Source organism: Gymnoscopelus microlampas, assembly GCF_963454915.1.
Source record: "Gymnoscopelus microlampas genome assembly, chromosome: 12".
Taxonomy (NCBI): Eukaryota; Metazoa; Chordata; class Actinopteri; order Myctophiformes; family Myctophidae; genus Gymnoscopelus; species Gymnoscopelus microlampas.
In genome coordinates this window covers 52,085,908-52,106,980 of record NC_139949.1, presented here as the reverse complement: position 1 = coordinate 52,106,980, position 21,073 = coordinate 52,085,908, and the positions used below count along the sequence as shown (strand labels likewise).

The 21,073-nt window shown below is 42.0% G+C and overlaps 1 protein-coding gene across 1 annotated transcript in view; it reads left to right on the top strand.

Moving 5' to 3' along the window:
* Window positions 1-21,073, top strand: part of LOC311056760 (glutamate receptor 1-like) — a gene marked incomplete at both ends in the record, with an annotated part of 168,303 nt that overhangs the window by 98,891 nt on the left and 48,339 nt on the right. Inside the window, 2 exons of the mRNA XM_084073566.1 lie at window positions 12,628-12,843; window positions 14,972-15,264. Of these exons, the coding sequence (XP_083929692.1) occupies window positions 12,628-12,843; window positions 14,972-15,264 (509 nt within the window). The remainder of the gene's footprint in view (window positions 1-12,627; window positions 12,844-14,971; window positions 15,265-21,073) is intronic.

Here is a 21,073-nt window from a genome sequence, read left to right as displayed (position 1 = left end):
CAAACATGCAAACATGACCCGCTTTAATGACTTCAGTCTATATTAGTAGCTTAATGGCTAGTATTACAATTATATTGTCTTTTTCATGTCCAATGTATTTGTATTTAAGTTCATAAAGATAACATAAGCATAACTAAATGCATTTGAAATACAATAAAAATGTTACTTTTCAGGATTCCAATTCAAAAACAGACAAACAAAATCTGGATTCCAATTAAAAAATAGCAAAGATCTAGCAAATCTACAAGCTCAAAACACGTCGCACTGCGACGCGTTTCGAGCTTGGAGATCGGCTATTTTTGCTACTTTTGCGTGACAAAGAATGGCCCGACAGTATATGCAATGTGGCCCCCTGGATTGACTGTGGAAATATAGTGGCCCTCCCTGAATTAGGGGTTCAGCGTCTTGCTCAAGGACGCTTCGACACTAGACTGCCCTAGCGTGTCTAATATCATGTCTAGACGGGCGGGTTCAAAATCTGCGGAGAAAAATTCCGCCGGATTCTATTGGTTCACCGATCTGTCCGTCAGCACCCGCCCCGCGCCCTGACGTCACAACATTTGGAGCGACGCCCACTGCACTCTGGTTGGTTGGGGAAATGTCCTATTCCCGGAACATTAACTGGTTGGTCCAGGCTTTTAGTTTTTAGCAAAACTCATCTGTGTAACCACTTTATCCATATTTTATACTTTGGCTATTCACAAATAGCAGATCTACAAGCTCATAGCGTGGGACTGAGTGTCGCGCTATGAGCTTGTAGATCTGCTATTTTTGAAAAAATCGTGAACATTTGTGCAAATATTTGAATATATACTGTATATATATATATATATATATATATATATATATATATATATATATATATATATATATATATATATATATATATATATATATATATTTATATATAGTTATAGTTAAGGAAAAACTCAAACCTTTGCTTCTGGGGGTCCCTGTTACAACATATGTTGAGATGGGGGGTCCACGGCCAAATACATATAGGCCTAATTGTGGGGGTCCTTGCATGGAAAAGTTTGAGCACAACTGATAAATAGCAGCAATATTTCTTTCAGAAAACCGTTAGCATTTAGAAACATTTAATCGGTCTCGGTGGGGGGGGGGGTCCCCTAGACCTTACCTTGGGAACCACTGCCTGGGGGGGGGGTCCCCAGACCTCACCTTGGGAACCCCTGCCATATTGTGGAGGACTGAGAGAGATGACTGCCAATAAAACGCTGCCGGAGGGCTCGCTCGCTCGCTCGTCCACGGACGACCTCTAGAGAGAGAGAGGGAGAGTTTAATATTCAATAAACATCTCATAAACGTTTTCCTGCATGGGAGAGCAGAGATGCTTTTACATTCCTATGAATACCCCCTCTCTCTCTCTCTCTCTCTCTCTTCCCCACGTTTTTCAAATGGTGAATAAATGCCTCATTTTGGAGGGTAATGTATGCAACGATATTCACCAGTGGTGGAAAAAGTACTGACGTTTTTTTTTACTAAAGTAAGAGTATCAATACCACTATGTAGAAGTACTCTGTTACAAGTAAAAGGCTCGTCTTCGAAATGTTACTTGAGTAAAAAGTACAAAAGTATTGGCATCAAAATATACACTAAAGTAAAAGTACTTAAAAGTTTGAAAATCGCAAGCTCACAGCGCGTCGCGATGCGACGCGCTGTGAGCTTGTAGATCGGCTATTTTCAAATAGCCCATGTATAAAATAGGGCTAAAGTGGTTAACGTATGTTTTATAATGTAATGATTTATATATGCAAGTTTTCAAATAATTGTAGTGGAGTAAAAGTACAATATTCGCCCCTGAGATGTAGTGGAGTCGAAGTAAAAGTATTGAAAATGGGAAATACTCCAGTAAAGTGAAAATTCCTCAAAAGTGTACTTAAGTACAGTGCTTATGAGTAAATGTACTTGGTTACTTTACACCACTGCGTATACGAATACCCCCCCCCCCCCCCCCCAATCTCTCTCTCCCTTCAAATAGCAAATAAATGCCTCATTTTGGAGGGAAATATATGCAACGATATTCACACTGTATTCCATAGGACACGCACACATACGTTGATCAGTTCCCATGGGAACTGAAGGCCTGCAGGCATCAACATCCATCATAGATGACGGCTTTTGAGGAAAAGCTTCTGTTTTTTCTTTGTTTTGGGTTTTTTTTTCGAGCAAAATACAACTTGATTCTGGTTTCTAGGAAGAATGTGATTATCATTCAACAGGAAGAAGACTGGCTCTGTTTAGAGAGAGAGAGAGAGAGAGAGGGAGAGGGAGAGAGAGAGAGAGAGAGAGAGAGAGAGAGAGAGAGAGAGAGAGAGAGAGAGAGAGAGAGAGAGAGAGAGAGAGAGAGAGAGAGAGAGAGAGAGAGAGAGAGATGGAGAAACGTGAGAGAGAGGTACAAGAGAGAGGGAGGGAGAGAGAGGGAGAGAAGTGAGAGAGACGGCGAGAGAGAGAGGGTGAGAGAGAGCGAGCGAGCGAGCGAATCAGAGTTGTACGTCGGGCCTTGGAGCGAAGCTGACGATCACAGAAGCTCTGCTCCAAGGGAGAGGTGTGTGTGTGTGTGTGTGTGTGTGTGTGTGTGTGTGTGTGTGTGTGTGTGTGTGTGTGTGTGTGTGTGTGTGTGTGTGTGTGTGTGTGTGTGTGTGTGTGTGTGTGTGTGTGTGCAGGCTGTATTATGCTAATATCCCCCACAAACAGAGCAGAGGAACACTAACATATGTTCCCCAGCGGAGTTCCACTCTACACCGCAAAAATACATGAGTCTTAAATATAGCTCTGACACAATGTGACGCATTGTGAGCTTGTAGATCTGCTACTTCAGAAGATTTTTAGACATTGTATGCATTTGAAAACTTGTGAAATGGGACATTATTGCTTAATGAGTACGTTCTACTTATTGGTACTTTAAGTACATTTTGATACCAATACTTTTGTACTTTTACTCAAGTCAATTTTGAATTCCGGACTATTTACTTGTAACAGAGTATTCTACATTGCAGTATTGATACTTTTACTTAAGTAAAAAATGTGAGTACTTTTTTCCACCACTGACTACGGGTTCATTTGGTTGTGTTTGTACTCTCTCAGAGTTATATTTACGACTGGTGATGTTACTGTGTATCCTGACACACATGTTACTGTGTATCCTGACACACATGTTACTGTGTATCCTGTGACACATGTTACTGTGTATCCTGACACACATGTTACTGTGTATCCTGACACACATGTTACTGTGTATCCTGACACACATGTTACTGTGTATCCTGACACACATGTTACTGTGTATCCTGTGACACACATGTTACTGTGTATCCTGACACACATGTTACTGTGTAGCCTGACACACATGTTACTGTGTATCCTGACACACATGTTACTGTGTAGCCTGACACACATGTTACTGTGTATCCTGACACACATGTTACTGTGTATCCTGACACACATGTTACTGTGTATCCTGACACACATGTTACTGTGTAGCCTGACACACATGTTACTGTGTATCCTGACACACATGTTACTGTGTAGCCTGACACACATGTTACTGTGTATCCTGACACACATGTTACTGTGTATCCTGACACACATGTTACTGTGTAGCCTGTGACACACATGTTACTGTGTATCCTGACACACATGTTACTGTGTATCCTGACACACACATGTTACTGTGTATCCTGACACACACATGTTAGTGTGTAGCCTGTGACACACATGTTACTGTGTATCCTGACACACATGTTACTGTGTATCCTGACACACACATGTTACTGTGTATCCTGACACACACATGTTACTGTGTATCCTGACACACATGTTACTGTGTAGCCTGTGACACACATGTTACTGTGTATCCTGACACACATGTTACTGTGTATCCTGACACACATGTTACTGTGTATCCTGACACACACATGTTACTGTGTAGCCTGTGACACACATGTTACTGTGTATCCTGACACACATGTTACTGTGTATCCTGACACACATGTTACTGTGTATCCTGACACACATGTTACTGTGTAGCCTGTGACACACATGTTACTGTGTATCCTGACACACATGTTACTGTGTATCCTGACACACACATGTTACTGTGTATCCTGACACACATGTTACTGTGTATCCTGTGACACACATGTTACTGTGTAGCCTGTGACACACATGTTACTGTGTAGCCTGTGACACACATGTTACTGTGTATCCTGACACACATGTTACTGTGTATCCTGACACACATGTTACTGTGTATCCTGACACACATGTTACTGTGTATCCTGACACACATGTTACTGTGTATCCTGACACACATGTTACTGTGTATCCTGACACACATGTTACTGTGTATCCTGACACACATGTTACTGTGTATCCTGTGACACACATGTTACTGTGTATCCTGTGACACACATGTTACTGTGTATCCTGACACACATGTTACTGTGTATCCTGACACACATGTTACTGTGTATCCTGACACACATGTTACTGTGTATCCTGACACACATGTTACTGTGTATCCTGACACACATGTTACTGTGTATCCTGACACACATGTTACTGTGTATCCTGACACACATGTTACTGTGTATCCTGACACACATGTTACTGTGTATCCTGACACACACAGAGAAAAAACAGATTGTCCTTCAAAGGATTCGGACTTACGTCCTGGAGTTTATGAATAGAACAGCATATCATTAAGAATCCTTTGCTCATAACCGACGTCATCTATGTTATAAAAGCATGTTATACACAGCGGAGTGGATGATGGGGGATATTATAATGGTCCACCTCCATAGAGATGCATGCCAGCCAGCATTGAGCCTTTTTTTTATCCATTAAAGGGATATTTCACTTAAAAAAAGAAATGTAGCCATATGGGTGAATTCATCGGAAAACACCCGTCCTTGGTTCTGGTGACTGATATTGTCCTTATGTGAGGAAAGCATGTTTTTCCAATTACTTTTTTCATTATTTTTTTATATTATTTTTGGAAAAAGGAAAGCGTTAAATACAATAAAATTGAATAAGATACAAAAGTAATTGAAAAAACACAGCCCCCCTCACGTATTAGGAGGGCAGGATGAGTCACCAGAACCAAGGACGGGTGTTTTTGATTAATATAACATGTTAAAAATGTAGTTTGAAGTTACGATGGGTTTGTATAGGTAGGGGGCGTGTCTGATTAAATGAATATCAAATATCTAAATACTGAATACTTAAAAACTGTGTGTGTCTGTGGGGGGGGGGGGGGGGGGGTTTCACCAAAGCCTGAGTAGACGATAAAATGACCCAAAATTGTTTTGAAAGTGAAATATCCCTTTAAGACCAGGAAAGCATTGGTGTAATTTTAAGATTTTTTTTGGCTATTCAAAAATAGCAGATATAAGTATTTTATGTTTAAGGATAATGGATAATGTCCGTAATTTCAAGTAAAACACAGACTTTGCTTATCCAGTGTGACTGCGCCAACAAAAAAAAACCCCACCAGATGTCAGGGGTTAATGTCTAAATCACCAGAGGTCCCCACATAATACTGATCCCGTGGGAACAGGGCTTTAGTGTGAATTAGCCGTAACAATAAAAAACATGAATGTTTTATTTATATTCCCCAAAAAAAAAGACTGACATTATCTTTCCCGGGGCATTCAAAAGGTTTAATTTAGTTTAGTTTATTAGCACATTGTTATAAAAACATATAGAAACATATATTTAATGGCAAGTTTCTGTGCAAGGAAAGGAAGAAGCCGGCTAGCTTACTTGGAATCCTTTCCTTCATGGGAGAAGTCATTAAACAACAGGATTAAAAGTTCAATAAGAACAATACAAAATAATACAAGTTTCCAAGGGGAGCAGTGGTGCAAATAAAGAAATAAAAACACACAAACTGCTCAAAAGAAAAAAAAAAAGAAAAAAATTGGTAAAGATTACTAAATCGATAGAGACACACGGCCGGAAGCGGAAGGCCTACAAATTCACGCCCACTTTTGAGACCGCGCCGCTACTCGAGGTCCGTTAGAACGATGAACTGCAGCTGCCAATGCATTCCCTATGAGAGGATATGAGAATTATCATACTTTCAAAATATTCCTACATTAACTGGAGACGATATTGATTTAAATAAAAATATGTTTCCAAATGTATGGAGTGTCTTTGTCAACATATCTTCTTGTTTTCTTAATAGTTGATGTGTTTCACATTTAATTTGCCACTTTAGCGAGTTACCCATAATGTTAACACAGCAGAGGGTAGACGGCAGACAGACAAGTTGTCGCATTTCAGTGACATCACTGCCTTTACGAGCGCCGAGCGCCGACCATTGACGTAGCCACTGTAGAGGCAGGACAGGCGGTCGTCTGACCAACTAAGATCTCGCCTCCCCTAAAAACCCCAAACAACCCGAAAAAAAAGCGTGCTTAATGTCCTCAAAGTCACGCATCCAACAAGCTTTGAACTTCTGTTCCAGAGATAATGACCAAAACATATTGAAAACGGCCACTTTCGCCGGTTTTCTGGGTATTGAAAACCTCAAGGGATGCGTCCGTGACGTATATACCATGCGACCACTTAAACGTAAGATTTCAGAGGCTAGAACTTTTGACACACTGATGGAGTATATTATAGTATATTGTGGGTAGTATATCGAGATGACAGATATGGGACATTAAAAAGGATAAATTAAACAAATGGGACAGTTTATTAGAACACAAAAAAACAGCTTCAGTAGTTAACCAGTGAAATGACGGTATTTTACAATGCCTCTCATAGAGATTGCATTGAGAGCTGCAGTTCATCGTTCTAACGGACCTCGAGTAGCGGCGCTGTGTCAAAAAAAAATTGTAGGCCTTCCGCTTCCGGTCGTGTGTCTCTATGGAGTAAGGAAAAAATGAGGTATTGTTTTAAATATTGGGAAGGATAGTGAAGACTTTAAGTGATGCATCTAGAGAACTCCACAACAGGGCCTCTAAATTTGATGAAATATTGATGTTTTCGAAGTAACGACAAAAAGGTAAATTAAAATCATCTCTTTGCCTTAGGAGGGGTAGGAGTGAAAATCAGGTGCGTGCTCAATGCTCATATCTGGCCAATTACAGGAAAGTGGGGCATTTGAAGAGAGCTTTATGTCAGCATGAAAAACATCTTGCAACGCAGGCATCTCTGTCAAGCCCCCTCCCACCCACCCAGCCCTGGGCTGATAAGAGGTGTGTGTGTGTGTGTGTGTGTGTGTGTGTGTGTGTGTGTGTGTGTGTGTGTGTGTGTGTGTGTGCGTGTGAGAGACACGTTATCAGGTCTTTTTCATTTGTTAGCCCATCAAGACCGGGAACGCATCTGTGTCATTTTAAAGATTTCTTTGGCTATTCAAAAATAGCAGATCTACAAGCTCATAGCGCGGCACCGAGTGCCGCGCTATGAGCTTGTAGATCTGCTATTTTATTGAAAATACGTAAAAATGTGTGCAAATCTTTGAATATATAGATATATATATATGTTTTGTTAAGAGACCATTTTTTAAACTCAAATCATTGCTTCTGGGGGGTCCCTGGAACATGGGGGGGGTCCGTTTTTTCAAAAAACAGTTTGTATTTAGAAGATATTTGTAGAATCCCCCAGAAGCAGAGATTAGAGTTACAAATATTCGCTTTAAAATACATACACATTCAAAGATGTGCACATATTTTCACAATTTATTTTCAAAAATAGCAGATCTACAAGCTCAAAAATAGCAGATCTACAAGCTCAAAAATAGCAGATCTACAAGCTCATAGCGCGGCACTCGGTGCCGCGCTATGAGCTTGTAGATCTGCTATATTTTTGAATAGCCCAAACACATGTTAAAATGACACACAGATGCGTGTCCCGGTCTGGATGGGTTAGCAAACAGACTTCACAGCATGTTTTCCATTAGCGGAGCTGAACTTTCAGCCCCGGTGAACTCCTAACCACCCTGCTGTGCTGCCTCCTTCCTCATTCATTATTGATGGACAACAAAGAACTCACACAGAGACACACGCATGACAGCGTATGTAAATGTAAAAATCCAGTGGTGGAAAAGTACTCAAATGTTTTACATGAGTAAAAGTATTACTCAGTCACTGCCAGATTCATTTCTGGCTCTGTTTGCCCACTCTGCCAGCAATTTTTGTATTTTTTTTAAAGGATGAAAAGTAGCAGATCTACAAGCTCAAAACACGTCGCTTCTCGCTGCGTTTCGCGCTGCGTTTCGCGCTGCGTTTTGAGCTTGTAGATCTGCTACTTTTGATGCTTTTTTGTGTGAGGCTGTAGTATGATCAACTAGGGGCGTTAATTTATGGGAAAAAAAAAAAAAGATAGAAATGGAGATAAGAGGTTTCTGCCCGACAGCAACGATACACTAACAGTGGTGTAAAGCAGTGGTTCTCAAACTTTTTCGTGCCAAGGACCCCCAAATAGACACTTATTAGCCCGCGGACCCCCATTTGAAGAGATAAGCCAGGGACCCCCATAATAGAAGATTTGTACGGCTCTAGCAGTAATTTCAACCATTTTAATTTCAAGGACCCCCAGTTTAACATGCATTAGGCTACGGACCCCCATTTAATGGCATGTCTGGGACCCCAATTCATATTGTAAAATCAATGTTAATTTAACTCTGAGAGTGTACAAATGGAACCAAATGGACCCGTTAGGGTCCATTTGGTTCCATTTGTACACTCTCAGAGTTACAGACCCATAAGGGTCCATCTGGTCCCTGTCCATCATTTAGCTGGGGACCCCCTGGAACCCCCTCAAGTACCCCTGGGGGTCCCCGGACCCCACTTTGAGAACCAATGGTGTAAAGTAACTAAGAACATTTACCAAAGTACTGTACTCAAGTACAATTTGGAGGTACTTTTACTTTACTGGAGTATTTCCAGTTGTCAATACTTTTACTTCTACTCAACTACATCTCAGAGGTAAATATTGTAATTTTACTCCACTACAATTATTTGAAAACTTTAGTTACTTTTTTCAGATATAAATTATTACATTATGAAACATACATTAACCACTTTAGCCCTATTTTATACCTAGGCTATTTGAAAATAGCAGATCTACAAGCTCACAACGTGCCGCGATGTGACACGATGTGCATTTTAGTACTTTTACTTTTGGTACTTTAAGTACATTTTGATATCAATACTTTTGTGCTTTTAGAAAGAGTACAAAAGCTTGAGAAAAAGCTTCATATCTCCATTTCTTTTTAACATGATGGAAACGAGCCGTTTTAGATGGGCGATCACTCTGCAATGGCGGATCGCGTTAGAAATATTATTGTTCCAGGCGATAGTCGGGACACTCCACCGTCGTGCACGCAGCCTTTGTTTACATCCGCGTCCTCGTATTGGCGACTACATCGCTAAACAACTCGGCGAACATGGTAAGGGGCGTTGGCACTAGATGTACCCTGTTTTAATAAAACTCTGGCACATAATGTGTTAAAGGGTCTACACCATGAATTTTAACTTTTTCTTCTTTTTTGTGTGTTTTTGGTCTCCCTTACCTCTCTTCTATCCTCAAAAAGTACCCCAGTTTGAACACTCAGGCTTTCACAGCAAATCTGGGGTTTTCTGTAAATTGGTCTAAAAACAGGCCAAACTGATTTGGCCCTGAAAGTGACGTCACTAGCGTTACAATCACTCCTGTTTTTCAGTTCCAACCAAAAAAAAAATCTTTTAAAAAAAAAATATATTTTTCTTATTGTTTTCTTATTTTATTTTTGTACTTTTTCCACACAGAACCAGGAGATAACATGCATACAAACTGGCTCAATAGCGCCCCGTGCCAAACAGGACAATGTCGTATTGCAGGTGAAAGTGCTTTATAAGCCAGAGAGAAGTTAGTTGGAATGAGCATATCTGAGGCTTGATTTAGGCTCAAACCTTTGGAAAAACTTTTGAGGGACATAAACAATATGATATTAAATATTTTTATTATTTTTTAAATTCATGGTGTAGACCCTTTAAGTAAAACATTTGAGTACGTTTTCCACCACCGTACAGTACACATATTCAGGTGAACAGCAGGACCATAGAAGCTCTGTTTCAAGATAACATCTAGTGTCAGTTTACTAGCCAACTGTCTTGCTTGTTTCGATAAACGCCTTCGGCTCATGCTTTATGGAGACCGGGAACGCATCTGTGACATTTTAGGATTTCTTTGGCTATTCAAAAATAGCAGATATACAAGCTCATAGCGCGGCACTCGGAATGGCTTAACCAAAGTCATATAAAAGAGAATTTGCAAGTGTCTGAGAGAACAGGCTTGTCAGGCTTTAGCCGCTGAGGGACCGTGATGTCGGTAAAACAACACTTCCAGCAGTTTGGACCGACTCCCTCTGGAAGTGAGGTCGGTTAAAATTACAGCTGAACATGGTTCATAACATCTGTGATAACACAGAGACCCTCTGAGGACCTTAACAATGATTTTAACCCTTTAAGCCCTGAAGAAGCATCTGGGTCAATTTTTGATTTGAGCTAAAAGCATTATTTTACACTTTGGCTATTCAAAAATAGCAGATCTACAAGCTCATAGCGCGGCACTCGGTGCCGCGCTATGAGCTTGTATATCTGCTATTTTTGAAAAATCGTGAAAATGTGTGCAAATCTTTTAATATATATATATTGTTTTAAAGCAAAAAAAAATTACTTGAATCTTTGCTTTTGGGGGTCCCTGGAACATATATTTTTAGATGGGGGTCCGTGGCCAAATGCACGTCACTTTGGGGGTCCTTGACATGGAAAAAAGAACCACTGATATTATGGCGACATAAGTTTTTTTTTTAAACTGTTGAATCCCCCAGAAGCAAAGATTTGAGTTACAAATGTTCGCTTTTCTAACTCAAATCTCAAAATTTCCAAAAAAAAAAAACGATTTTTCAAAAATAGCCAAAGTCTAAAATCTGTAAAGTCATCTGCTCAATGCCTCCTACATTGTAAAATTGTAAATTGTAACTAAATTATGACCAAATGGTCATTTAGATAACGGTACGATAAAAACAAAACGTAAACAGTCATCATCTTTGAAGAAAAAAGTTAAAATCATGGATTTTTAGAAGATGTTGCTTTTTCCCAGTTGCTTGTTAATGTATGTAGGATGTGAACATCATATAGTTGTAATTATACCTACAGTAATGCATGTGATATGTTATGTTTTTGTACAAAAGGTGTGTACAAAAACAGAAAAACCTACGAAAAAAAAATATATATATTACTTTTTTGTTCAGTGCCAATTAAATAAACAAAATATTGCGTACTGTGCCAGCGATTCTTCCTTTTTCTTACCTTTTTCAAGTAGGCACAGAATATTTATCTCCAGTATAATTGATCCCCTGATGGGTGCTAATCACTGAGGGTTGCACTGTGTGGTTTCACAAATGTCAACGAGGTCATTGGACCACCTTGTTGACCAGGGATGTGCACAGATAGACTCTAGGTGGTGCTAGAGCACCTGCCCTTTGTCCTCTTGACCAAAAGTGCCCTTTTACAGCAGGGGTCTTCAACAGGGGGTCCGGGACCCCTAGGGGGTCCTCAGAATTACTACAGGGGGTCCGCCAAATCTTTATGTGATATGATTTTTCTTTTTACCATAACCACTCCAAACCTAGCATCCCTTTTCTGAGGAGAACTTTAGCCAAAAATAGCAGATCTACAAGCTCACAACGCCTCGCAGCGCGAGGCGTTGTGAGCTTGTAGATCTGCTATTTTTGGCAAAGAGGTATAGGTGTAGAGGGAAAAAAGAGCAGACCAAGTATACAAAAAAAAGTATAATCTACTTGAGCACCTGCCCCTCAAAATGTCTGTGCACGCCACTGTTGTTGACATTAATTGTCTGCCTTTCAAAATAACATGTCTGGACCCAAAAATACATAGTAAAAAAAAAGTACACAGGAGCCGAGATACAGCCTTTTTAAGTAATAAGTTAACCAAGAAGTGAATGGAGCAGCACATCACTATATCTTGGGTTCTGAACGTTTTTTCCCCCATAATATGTCTGTTTTCTTTCAAAAACTGACATATTATACATTTACGTCAATGGCGCTGGATGAGTTGAACGTAATGTCTAATCCAATGGTTTTCAAACCGGGGGTACAGGGACCCTCAGGGTTCCTTGAGGGGGTTCTAAATTGACCCTTACAGGTCACTGCAACTCTCAGAGTTATGGGGGTCCTTGACGTTTAAATGATTGACAACCACTAATCTAATTAACCCCTCACCTCTCTCTCTCTCTCTCTCTCTCGCGCTCTCTCTCTCGCTCTCTCTCTCTCTCTCTCTCTCTCTCTCTCTCTCTCTCTCTCTCTCTCTCTCTCTCTCTCTCTCTCTCTCTCTCTCTCTCTCTCTCTCTCTCTCTCTCTCTCCCCCTCCCCTCCACTCTCTCTCTCTCTCTCTCTCTCTCTCTCTCTCTTCCTCTCTCTCTCTCTCTCTCTCTCTCTCTCTCTCTCTCTCTCTCTCTCTCTCCCCCCTCCCCTCCACTCTCTCTCTCTCTCTCTCTCTCTCTCTCTCCCTCTCTCTCTCTCTCTCTCTCTCTCTCTCTCTCTCTCTCTCTCTCTCTCTCTCTCTCTCCCCCCCCTCGCTCTCTCTCCATCAGAAAGCAGACGTGGCCGTGGCCCCCCTGACCATCACGCTGGTACGTGAGGAGGTGATAGACTTCACTAAGCCCTTCATGTCTCTGGGCATCTCCATCATGATCAAGAAGCCCACCAAGTCCAAGCCGGGGGTCTTCTCCTTCCTGGACCCCCTGGCCTACGAGATCTGGATGTGCATCGTCTTCGCTTACATAGGAGTCAGCGTGGTGCTGTTTCTGGTGAGAGAGGGTGATGCATGCTGGGTGGTGGTGGGTGGTTTAGGTCATTGGTTCTCAAAGTGGGGTCCGGGGACCCCCAGGGGTCCTTGAGGGAGTTCCAGGGGGTCCCCAGCTAAATTATAGATTAGGCACCAAATGGACCCTTATGGGTTTGGTTCCATTTGTACACTCTGAGAGTTAAATTGATAGATTTTACAATATAAATTGCGGTCCAAGTGATAGAAATGCCATTAAATGGGGGTCCGTAGCCTTAATGCATGTTAAACTGGGGGTCCTTGAAATTAAAATGGTTGAGAATCACTGCTAGAGCCGTAAAAAAATCTTCTCTTATGGGGGTCCCTGGATTATCTTTTGAAATGGGGGTCCGCGGGCTAATAAGTGTCAATTTGGGGGTCCTTGACATGAAAAAGTTTGAGAACCACTGGTTTAGGTTATGTCACATTTAGAAAAGGTGGTTCTCAAAGTTTATAATTTAAAGGACCACCATGACTCTTAGAGTGTACGAATGGAACCAAATGGACCCCTATAGGAATCCTTAAAGTGAACCGGAATTGTTGAAATGCTAAAGGAGCCCTAATGCTGGGGGTTAGGTTAGGGTTTTTATAACACAGGCTAGGAAGGCCGGACGGACGGTGACGGACTAGATACCTGAGTTAACTTTGAGTTGCATCCAACACATCATCCACTGCCATGTCCACAGCCTTACCATTAACTCTTTGACTGCCAAAAACGGGAATTCCCGTCCGATGGTACTATGGCTATCATGGCCAATGACGGAAAAACGGGAATTATTAAAAAAAAAATATATATATATATATATATATATATATTTTTTTTTTAATACATTTTTGTCTTTTTTGTCTTTTTTGTCTTTGTTTATCTCAAAGCAACTAGGAGATAACGCTATCCAAAAAATTGCTGCTCCATTCACTTCAATGTTAAAAATCAAACGGACGAAAAATGCACCATTTTCCTGGCACTGGGACGACACAGTCTGAAATAAGTCTGGCAATGAAAGAGTTAAGCCGCTAGGGGCAGTTGAAATTTATGTTTTGGGGGTAATAGATTAGTTTTGATTCTTTTTCTTTTAACACATCGGGTGCCAAACACGGTCTGAACCGTGTTTTCACAGAGTAGCGCTTTGGTGCCGAACACGGTCTGAACCGTGTTTTCAGTCTTTATGTTTTTTTCGTTTTTTCCCACACGGGAGGGGCTGGAGCAGCTCTGGAATCACCCACGGTGATTCTGAGAAGGAAAGGACAGATGGATCACCGTGCCAAAAAACATGGCTCCCATCCGCTTCCGTTCTATCTCCTTCTCTAAAACCCCTATAACTCCGAAACCTTTTACGCTGGGGAAAACGACTCATTTTGTATGCACGATCGCTGCGCCGTTGTGACCCGCGGTAAAGATGTTATCGTTTCAGGCGTTAGCCAGGACCATCGGGCAAAATGAACGCATGCTTTGTTTCACATGGAATGCATGTCGTGGAGTCTACAGCTTAAACAGCGCTGCCCTGCTCAACGGTGATATTTCGGCACCGAATGTAATCTGTTATCATAAAATGCTGGCGCCCAATGTGTTAAGGAACCCGAGGCTCGGCTCGGCCCAACTAATTAGCATGCATTTTTGGGTCGGTCGGGTTGGGTTCGGGCAGAACTTGAGAACTCTAGTTAGGGTTAATGCATATGAAACTGGGGGTCCTTTAAATTAAAAAAATCACACCCAGTGTGAAGTGGGCGGTGTGGTCACAGTGGCCATCACAGTGATGGAAGTGATTCACTTAAAAAAAAAACATTAAAGTGTTTTTTTTAAGTCCATACTGCTATTCATAGGGCTGCACATGTGTCATGTGTTTCGCTAGCCAATCACAGTCCTGAATTTGCAAAGTCAGCCAATCACATTACAGCTAGTGGTGATGACACTAGCTGTAATGTGATTGGCTGACTTTGCAAAAGTATAGATTTGCATTGACTGTGGAAGGGTTAGGGTTGTAGACTGCGTTGTAGACTATTGGCCAATCACGGTGCAGGATTGGTCAGTGTCCAAACCTCACTTATAGGGGGCGGTTACACCACCCCAAAAAAAAGAGTTGTGAATAATCACTAAAGTAAGACCCTCCTTACAGGTGAGTCGTTTCAGTCCGTACGAGTGGCAGGGCGGCGACGAAGACGACGACGACGACGAAGACGAGCAGCAGCAGGCGATGGCGTCGGGCTCCGCCTCCTGGGGGCGGGCTCCGCCCTGCTCTGACCCGGCGGGGGGTCAGAACCACCAGAACGGAGGAGGAGGAGGGGCGGGGGGACAGCAGAAGGACAACAAGGAACCACAGTCTGAACACACCAACGAGTTTGGGATCTTCAACTCTCTGTGGTTCTCTCTGGGAGCATTCATGCAGCAGGGCTGTGACATCTCCCCCAGGTATGGGACACTACGCTGTAGTGTGTGTGTGTGTGTGTGTGTGTGTGTGTGTGTGTGTGTGTGTGTGTGTGTGTGTGTGTGTGTGTGTGTGTGTGTGTGTGTGTGTGTGTGTGTGTGTGTGCGCGCGCGCGCCAATGTCTTAACCACTCATTCAGTGCCAGACTTATTTCAAGCCTGTTGATCCCTGTGCCAGGATTTTGCTATTATTTTACCTTTTCAATTGGTCACAGAATATTTATCTTCAGTGTGATTGATCCCCTGATGGTTGCTAATCACTGAGGTGATTCAGGTGTGGTTTCACAAATATCAACAAGGTCATTGTGACCTCGTTGACATGTGTTGATTGATGTTTGAAAATGGCATCTTTCACTCAAAAATACAGTGTTTTTCACAGGATTTGAGTTATTTTTTTCTCCGTTTATTTTTTAACATTGAAGTGAATGGAGCAGCAACTTTTTGAATAGCGTTATCTCCTAGTTACTTTGAGAAAAAACAAGAATGACCTAAGTCATAATAAAGCCGCATGGGGCAGGCTTTTTTGGCCCCAATCTTTTCATACACCTGATTACTTGTTTTTTGGATTGCTTGTTTCTCTCGCCAAACCTGGCAACATTAGCCTTAGCATCGCAGATTAACGCTCGAATGTTTTTTATATAAGTGGTGGCAACATTTTGTGACACCACACGGGTCTTCCCAACAATAGCTGAGATTGAAGTCAGTGTGAACATGGGCAAATAATAACTTAATAGCCAAACTAGGTCTAATGAAGCACGCTAGCATTTAGGCTAACCCTCCTGGCTGAAGCCGTCTCCCTTTCTCTCTCTCTCTCTGCTGTGTAACTCTGTGCGTTGCCTTGTTGTGATGTGTGTTCGTCCATGCTGGCCCCTAATATGGTCTGCTTCCGGGTGGTTCAACCTAACTTAACAATGAGGATCGTTCTGATTGGATCCCTTCCCAACTAGTCCCTCAAAAAGAGTAATTCTGATTGGATCTCTTCGCTTCTTCGGCTTAAAAGGGGGTCTTAAAAGGATGGAAGTGTGATGGACAGCCAGGACAGCCAATGACACTCAGGTGTCGACACTTTTCACTCGGGCGTCGACTAGGACTAGTGCTGTTTACAGAGCCGCTCGCTAGCGCATGCGGCTAAAAATGATATACATTATTTTTTTAAATATATATATTTTTTTATAGGAGACATCAAAAGACACTCAATGAGTTAAGATTCGACAAATGCCTTCCAAAAATAAACAAATCGTCCGGGCGTTTCTGTCGGGGCGTGGCCCACGGTGGGCGTGGCCCAGGAAAAAGGTGAATAGTAGAATTGGAGAATTACACATTTTGAGGGCAATTTTCCTGCGGGTCCGCACAAGAGAAATACATGTGGTTGCTTTGTGTTTTAAAACCTTTTTAAGACTTGATTTATACTTATGTGTGTGTGCTGCATCTGGCACACAGACATTCACCGTTTTACAAACTCACAATGCATCGCAATGCTGCACCATGTGAGCTTGTAGATCGGGCAATTCTGGATGTGCAACACAGGCATGCGATTAAACGCTGGCTATAGGGTTAGGGTTAAAAATGGATGTTGTCCCCCTTTATTTTTTTGCTTCTCGGGGCACCGCCTCCTTTTTTTGTGTAAAAACAGGAACTATGTTTAGCTCCTCCCCTTTCTTAGTCCACTTCCTCCCGGGTGTTTATTCCTACTAATAACAACAACAACGACAATATAGTTTATTTTGCTTCAGTGGATTCACACACACACGCACGCACGCACGCACGCACGCGCGCGCGCGCGCACACACACACACACACACACACACACACACACACACACACACACACACACACACACACACACACAGAGCCCTGGAGGTAGACAATGACTCACTGTTTTATAATTCATGCTGAGGAAACACTTTAACCCGTTAAGACCTGAGGCCCATAATGCCGTTGTTCTCAGACCTTTTAGTGCCAAGGACCCCATAAACTATAAAGGATATTTATTTGGCCGCGGATAGACTGAATGTTTCAGTACCACAGACAGCTCCATGCAGATAGACTGAATGTTTCAGTACCACAGACAGCTCCATGCAGACAGACTGAATGTTTCAGTACCACAGACAGCTCTGTGCAGATAGACTGAATGTTTCAGTACCACAGACAGCTCCATGCAGATAGACTGAATGTTTCAGTACCACAGACAGCTCCATGCAGATAGACTGAATGTTTCAGTACCACAGACAGCTCCGTGCAGATAGACTGAATGTTTCAGTACCACAGACAGCTCCGTGCAGATAGACTGAATGTTTCAGTACCACAGACAGCTCCATGCAGATAGACTGAATGTTTCAGTACCACAGACAGCTCCATGCAGATAGACTGAATGTTTCAGTACCACAGACAGCTCCATGCAGATAGACTGAATGTCTCTGTCCGTGGTTCTGATCCATTCAGTACCATAGACAGCTCTGTGCAGTTGTCCTTGTACAAATGGACTAAACCACTTTTCCCCAAACCCTTGGCCCTTTTTTGATTTTCTAAATTTGAAAATAAAAAATAATAATAAAAAGTGTTCAACAATAATTCCAAAGAATATCATAAATAAATGAAAATAAATTCCATAAAAACAGGTCTACAAGCTCACAACACTTGTAGACTACTCACTAGTTGTAATTTCTGTTTTGGGTCTTGAGCTAAAATGTTTGGGAACCTCTGACACTAAACATATCTTATCTCTGACTTAGCAAACCAGCAGAAAGAGAAACCTGCTAAATTCTGTCTTACATTTCCTCACTTGTCTTGAACAATATTTTTGTAGTTTTCGTAGTATAAGTACATTTCTAGTCCAGGGAACTTTATCGTTGCTGTCGGGCAGAAACCTCTTATCTCTATATTCTAACCTGTTTTTGTGTTTTTGTAAATTAACAACCCTACTTGATCATACTACAGCGTCATACAGAAGCATCAAAAGTAGCAGATCTACAAGCTAATTTGAATCCTGAAAAAATAACAGTTTTGGACAGGTTTCCCCCCTAATTGCTTTGTTTATGTTATCTTAGAGTGGTCCTGTTGGATATGTAAGAAACATCACAATTCATACTGTTATGCAATGAGGTTTCATAATAAATGTGAAACTTAAAGGAGACACACCATGAATTTCACTTTTTTTATTTTTTGGGCTCCCCAGTGTCTCTTGTACCCCAAAAAATATATTTTTTTAACATTCAGTCATTCATTCTCATTTCAGAGATTTTCAGAATGGGCGTGTCTAAACAGGCCGTCTCAGAATGGCAAGTTTGCTTACATCACCAAACTTTCTGCCCATGTATTTTGACAGACAGAATTGCTCAGTACCGCAGTACAGCACCCCTCTGCCCAACAGGACGTTTTGGTATTGCAGCTGAAAGTGCTTTATAAGCCTGAGAGAATTGACTTGGGATGAGTATATCTGAGTGTTGATTTAGGCTCAAACCTTTTGAAAATGGTTTGAGGGACATACACCACATGATATTAAATATCAAATACTTTTTTAAATTCATGGTGTGTCTCCTTTAAACTTATGGTTTGAGAGAAACTTTAGGGCGGCACTTCCAAGGAAGTGGTCCGACCGAGGGTGTCATTGACACTCACACACATCTATGAAACAAAATAGCATTCTTGTGATGCTTATTATAGTGGATGGTGTCCTCAATGTGAATAAATAGATGCACTGTGTGGGGGCAGTGGATTAACCCATTAAGACCTGGAACTGGGTCATTTTTAGATTTGAGCTAAAAAGCATTATTTTACACTTTGGGCTGTTCAAAAATAGCAGATATACAAGCTCGTAGCGCGGCACCGAGTGCCGCGCTACGAGCTTGTAGATCTGCTATTTTTGAAAAATCGTGAAAATGTGTGCAAATCTTTGAATATATGTATATTTTTTAAAGCGAACCGTTTTTAACTCAAATCGTTGCTTCTGGGGGGTCCCTGGAACAAAATATTTTGATGGGGTCCGCGGCCAAATACATATAATTTTGGGGGTCCTTGACGTGAAAAAGATTGAACACCACTGATATAGAAACATAGTTTTTTTCAGAAAACTGTTGAGATTTAGGAGACATGTAGAATCGGCTTCAGGTCTCAATGGGTTAATAGGGAAAATTTTGGTAGATGATGATGATGATGATGATGATGATGGAGTGTCATTGAGGCGACCTTGGCTGCTTGATAGTGATAGTAATCCTTATATGACCTGTGTGTGTGTGTGTGTGTGTGTGTGTGTGTGTGTGTGTGTGTGTGTGTGTGTGTGTGTGTGTGTGTGTGTGTGTGTGTGTGTGTGTGTGTGTGTGTGTGTGTGTGTGTGTGTGTGTGTGTGTGTGTGTGTGTGTGTGTGTGCGTGCGTGCGTGCATGCGCGCGCGCGTGCCGGTGGGGTGGGGGCTCAGCGGGTGTCCTTAAAAGACCTCCTTTCTTTGTGTTGTCTGTCTAAAGTCACCCAGGGGGGGCTTCTGTATGAGATGCCCTGATTATGGTGGGCATGGTGCTTTTGTGTGTGTGTGTGTGTGTGTGTGTGTGTGTGTGTGTGTGTGCGTGTGCGTGTGCGCGTGCGTGCGTGCGTGCGTGCGTGCGTGCGTGCGTGCGTGCGTGCGTGCGTGCGTGCGTGCGTGCGTGCGTGCGTGCGTGCGTGCGTGCGTGTGCGTGTGTGTGTGTGTATGTTTTACATGGCACATCACAATAGAAGTTGACCACATCACAAAGGACATATTATCCAAACATCGCCCCCTCTCTGTGACAATGTGCAACGCCTCCCTGTGTCAAACCTTCCATGTTTCATCTCTGTATGGATAAACTCCATATCGTAGTGATACATTCTTCCAGCACATCTTTCTGCTATAACACTCAACATGATGATGCTGTTGTTTTGTAATGAAACTATATATCTGTCTTCCTGCAGATCACTGCACCTTTGAAATGGTTCGCAACCTTCGTTGAGCAGATATACAAGCTTGTAGCGCGACACCGAGTGCCGCGCTACAAGCTTGTAGATCTGCTATTTCTGAAAAATCATGAACATTTGTGCAAATCGTTAGTTTGAATATATATACACATATAGTTGTTTTGCTAAATCAGTGGTTCTCAAACTGTTTTCATGTCAAGGACCCCCAACATTATATGTATTTGTCCTGCATGTTAGAGCTACGTTATTAATGCTGCTTGTTTTTTTGGCAGCTTAGGACAGTGGTTCTCAAACTTTTTCATGTCAAGGACCCCCAAATTGACACTTATTAGCCCGCAGACCCCCATTTGAATAGATATGCCAGGGACCCCCATAAGAGAAGATTTTTACGGCTCTCTAGCAGTGATTGTCAACCATTTTAATTTCAAGGACCCCCAGTTTGACACGCATTAGGCTACGGACCCCCATTTAATGACATTTATATCTCTGGGACCCCAATTCATATTTTAAAATCAATGTTAATCTAACTCTGAGAGTGTCCAAATGGAACCAAATGGACCCGTTAGGGTCCATTTGGTTCCATTTGTACACTCTCAGAGTTACAGACCCATAAGGGTCCATTTGGTTCCTGTCCATCATTTAGCTGGGGACCCCCTGGAACCCCCTCAAGTACACCTGGGGGTCCCGCGGACCCCACTTTGAGAACCAACGGCTTAGGACATGTTCACAAGTTTGCCAAGAGGCTCCCAACAACTTGGAATGCTCCGAAAAGAGCAGCTAACGGCTTGCAAAATACTGTGCTCTCTATTTTTGGTAGCCGGCAAATATGGCAAAAGAACACAGTTACTTATACCCCTGAGGGGTGTTTG